Source organism: Engystomops pustulosus, chromosome 11 (genome assembly GCF_040894005.1).
Source record: "Engystomops pustulosus chromosome 11, aEngPut4.maternal, whole genome shotgun sequence".
Classification (NCBI taxonomy): Eukaryota; Metazoa; Chordata; class Amphibia; order Anura; family Leptodactylidae; genus Engystomops; species Engystomops pustulosus.
In genome coordinates, this window is record NC_092421.1 from 88621414 (window position 1) to 88625848 (window position 4435).

At 42.5% G+C, this 4435-nt stretch overlaps 1 protein-coding gene across 1 annotated transcript; it reads right to left on the bottom strand.

Moving 5' to 3' along the window:
- Positions 1 to 3201: 3201 nt before the first annotated feature.
- On the bottom strand, positions 3202 to 4092 carry MARVELD1 (MARVEL domain containing 1). The gene has a single exon (XM_072129379.1). The coding sequence runs from the start codon at positions 3885 to 3887 to the stop codon at positions 3396 to 3398; it is 492 nt and encodes a 163-aa protein (XP_071985480.1). The 5' UTR covers positions 3888 to 4092; the 3' UTR covers positions 3202 to 3395.
- Positions 4093 to 4435: the final 343 nt, after the last annotated feature.

Genomic DNA, 4435 nt, shown 5'->3' on the forward strand with positions numbered 1-4435 from the left:
CTGGTCCCGGGTCCCGGGGGAGCTGTACATTTTCTTTAGGATTGTCTGTAAAGGTTTAATACATTCTTTGGGAGACCATAACTTACAGTACAGGTTAGATGCTGTTTCTTTAACCTCTTTAAAGATATTAATGACATTACTATCCAATTGGACATCCATCATTCAAACATTGTTGTTTGCTCCAAAGATGATACATCAACAGTTAAAGGGGTTTTCCCATTTCAGCAAATTAATGTTAGTGTTTGTATCATAAAAAGTTATACAACTTTCCAATACACTTTCTGTATCAATTCCTTGCTGTTTTCTAGACCTCTGCTTGCTGTCATTCTATAGAAAGGTTCTATGTTTACTTCCAGTGGACAGGAATCTGACCATGGTCACACGGGTGCACGGCTCATGATAACACACAGCGCTGATTACTTTCTATGATACTAACGAGCCGTGCACCTATGTGACCAAGGTCAGATTTCTAGCAAACATAGAAACTTTCTATAGAATGACAGCAAGCAGAGATCTAATAAACCGTGAGTAATTGATACAGAAAGTCTATTGGGAAGTTGTATAACTTTTTATAATACAAACAATAACATTAATTTGCTGAAATGGGAACTCCCCTTTAAAGGACTTCCCCAACTTAGGAAATTATCAACAAACCTCCGGTCCAACAGCAAGGACCAGCGCCCACCATCACTCAGGAGAACGGGACCCCCAAGCAATTAGAAGAATGGAAGTCACATTCTCACTAATGTTTTCACTCTGTTTAATTCTATGGGGATAAATTCCTGGGACAACCCTTTTAAAAAATGTGACCCATATATCTAATGAACAGTCTTAGTCACGATCCCATTGAGAGTGGTCATCAATAGAAAATCCATATGGGCCAATACCATAAAATTAGTTTTATATGGAGGCCAAGGCAATTTTGTTGTACTTTCAAATGCCATCACATAGTAGGATTAACTTTTGTAAGTAATCTGTTCCCAAAGAAAGGCAGCCTACATAGTCCATGTACATTGTAATCTTCTGCTGGGTGTACGAAGTGCAGAACTATAAAAACTCTCAATCTTTACATTACTCATAAATTTGTAATACACACACCTAGAATGGAGCGTTTTGTTAAGGTTACTATCACACATGTAGTTATTGAAGCCTCAAGCCGCGTTCACATGTAGGGTAGGAGCTTAGGCTTTAGATTGTAAATTTTGCATGTACATAGTGCTAACTTTGGGTTATCCTACCAAAAATTCTCAAATTTGGCGCATATACAGAAAACTATTTACAAAAAAGGCCGTTAGACCTCACTGAGACTCATTAGTCGTTAAAACTTCACTTTTATTAATATTTATACTAAAAAAGGGTTGTAATCTTCAACCACTTGAATGAAATTTTCAACTTGGACAATTGTCTGGCTTATATTAAAATTATGCAGACCATCGTGGAGACCTTATTGTGTGGTACAACCCAAAACTAGGAAGACTATCTTTAGAAACAACACAGGATCTTGATATATATACTTCAAGGGCCACTAGATGTTAGTATTGTGCTGTTAGTTTGGCATTGATCGTCAGTTTTATTTTATTGACGGTGAAGCTACAATGTTGCAGCTCTCAATTATAACACTTTACCCAATATCAATTTCTTAGATCCTCTCATATGTCATCTAACACACGCACATAATTCTGGTGTGACTACCTTGAAAGCATGTATAATCTCATGCCCAGTGCTCTACTTCGAAGTGAGCCAGCACTTGTATTATTTGCAGTTGCTATTCACTGCCAGTCAAATGGCTACACTTCAAAGGTAGTTGAGATCCTATGTATCTGGTTTTCAATTCTATCGTCTCATTGATCCTATGTTAGTCTATCCCTAGTAGTCATTCGGTCACTTGATTCCACACACACACTTTATCTGCTAACTAAAAGTTTGTTCACACTAACGCCCCCCCGACATGTTTCGCCACATTAGTGGCGTCCTCAGGGGTGCCGGGGTCCAAGTTGAAAATTTCATTCAAGTGGTTGAAGATTACAACCCTTTTTTAGTATAAATATTAATAAAAGTGAAGTTTTAACGACTAATGAGTCTCAGTGAGGTCTAACGGCCTTTTTTGTAAATATTATTGAAATTTGGACTCAGTCGAATGTCCACAACTCTTTTTGTTATATACAGAAAACTGACATAATTGCCAAGATAAAACACTCCCCAATTAATTTAGTATTTGCATTTGGCTGGATTCAGATGCCATGTTGAGTCCATAAGACAAGGACTGTACGGTGGCTACATTTAATGGACTGATCGCTAGCCTAGGTAATTGGAAGGGAACATAATTATACTGCCGCAATGTAGTCCTACGAGGATGCATTGTATAACTATGATGCTTGGAGTAATGAAATGTGACCAGCATACAGTCCATATCTTGTGCACTGAGACAAGCCTAAGGGTACATAAGTGTAGATGTGGACCCTTGTGCCATTGGTGTTTGAGGCAGAAAAAAAAGACTGTCCAAAATCTGCTTCAAGTTTTGCACCTCAATCATTCAGCACATACATGGGATGTGTGCTAGCAACAGTGTTCAAACGACTGGGAACAGATTTGCACACATTTGTTACAATGGGGCTCATTTACTAAGGGTCCAAATCGCGCACTTTCGTCGGGTTTCCCTATGATTTCCGCTTTGTGCCAAATTGCCCCGGGATTTTGGCGCCAGAGATCGGATTGTGGCGCATCGGCGCCGGCTTTCAAGCGACAGAAATCGGGAGGGCGTGGCCATCAGACAACCTGACGGATTCGGAAAAACCGTGGAATTTAAAAAACGATTTGTGACGCAAGATCAGCACTTACATGCACCGGGAAGAAGAAGGTGAACTCCGGCGGACCTCAGCGCAGCAGCAACACCTTTTGGATATCGGGCGCACGACCTTAGTGAGTCCCGGCAGACCTGAATCCTTGTCGGACAACGCGCCGCGGGATCGCGACTGGACCGGGTAAGTAAATGAGCCCCATTGTGTCTGTCCATGCCCAAACTTTTGGTATCACTATTACACTACAGCTGCAGTCCAAATTAAATGCATGGAGATATATGCAACCACTTCTGTTCACTAACACCCAGCTCTCCAATAAATAGGGCTGCAGATGGAATGTCAACATCCAAAACTTCCCCAAATAAAATTAGCAAACATGAAAAATCCATCCAAAACTAGAACAGAAGGAGCATTACCAAAGGCTTGTATATTTGGTATAATCGTAGATCAGACAGCACCATGTAACAACTAACAGTGCAAAGCGACACATGTACCTAAAATACGTCACAGATACAAAACATACGGATACAAAAGAAGTCATTCACAATACTGTCACTTCCTCTGCCTCCATGGACTTTTCAGCAGACAGGGGGGTCCTTATATTAGGCTTAGTCCCCCTCTGCACTTCTTGAAGCAGAAGTAGGCTGTAGTGAGCAGATACAACAGGCTGCAGAGGCCGGCAAACACAGAGGCCGTCAGATATATGTTGTATGGGCAGCGGTGCTTGTAGCCCCCCATGGTGCAGAAGGTGCTCTGCTCTGTGTAGCTGCTCATGACGATGGTGGCAGCAATGTGCAAAACTGTGGCCAGGGCATCATAGATGAGGTTAGTGAGCAACCAGTGCTGGCCTAACACCGGTACCAGCTCCTGCCGGTCCAGCAGGGTGGTAAAGTACAAGAGCAGGGTCAGGAGCCAGAAGAAGACAGCCACAAACAAGACAAAGTGGATGCCACCACTGTACGAGGTAGAGGCAATGGTAATCCACAGGGCAGCCCCACTCAGCAGCTGCAGGACTCTCAGCAGCCCTGGGGAACTTTTCAGAAAAGACTTGTTGGCACTCAGGGAGCTCCTGGTGGCTTGGGTAGCCATTGTAGACGAGGACTGGGCACAAAAGTCGTAATCCTACGAGCAGCGATGCAGAAACCCCGGCAGATTTGCCAATGCAGGAGGCTTGGGTGCAGTTATTTCCTGGGATTGCAGAGCTTGTTCAGATGATGGGTGTGGGCAGGACCAGTAACCTAATGCCTCTTCTTCCTCTGCTGACATCACTGTGCGTACGACTTCCTCTGGACTAACATCTGGATGTACAAGGCTCCAGACTGAGCTGGGAGGGAGGGAGGGTGAAGCTGTCTGGTGCACACCCTTTCCTCAACCGAAACTTTCTATGTGGAAACATTACAGCAAGCAGTGGTAGGAGGAAAAGATAACGCTTCCTGCATTTGAAGTGAAAGTAAATCTGCCACCACATAAAGAGAGTAATGTCTGCAATGGACAAATATGTGCAGAAAAATCTGAAGAAATTCCGGGGGAACAACAAGATTATATGTTATTATTGTAAAATATTTATTCTGCCGTCAGGAAATTAGACAACCCCCTTCAATAAAGGAAAGTGTAAATCTCTAAACCAGAACTGATAT

Bases quoted from the DNA above. Each gene is read 5' to 3' on its own strand.
- MARVELD1 (XM_072129379.1), bottom strand. From the start codon at position 3,887: ATGGCTACCCAAGCCACCAGGAGCTCCCTGAGTGCCAACAAGTCTTTT.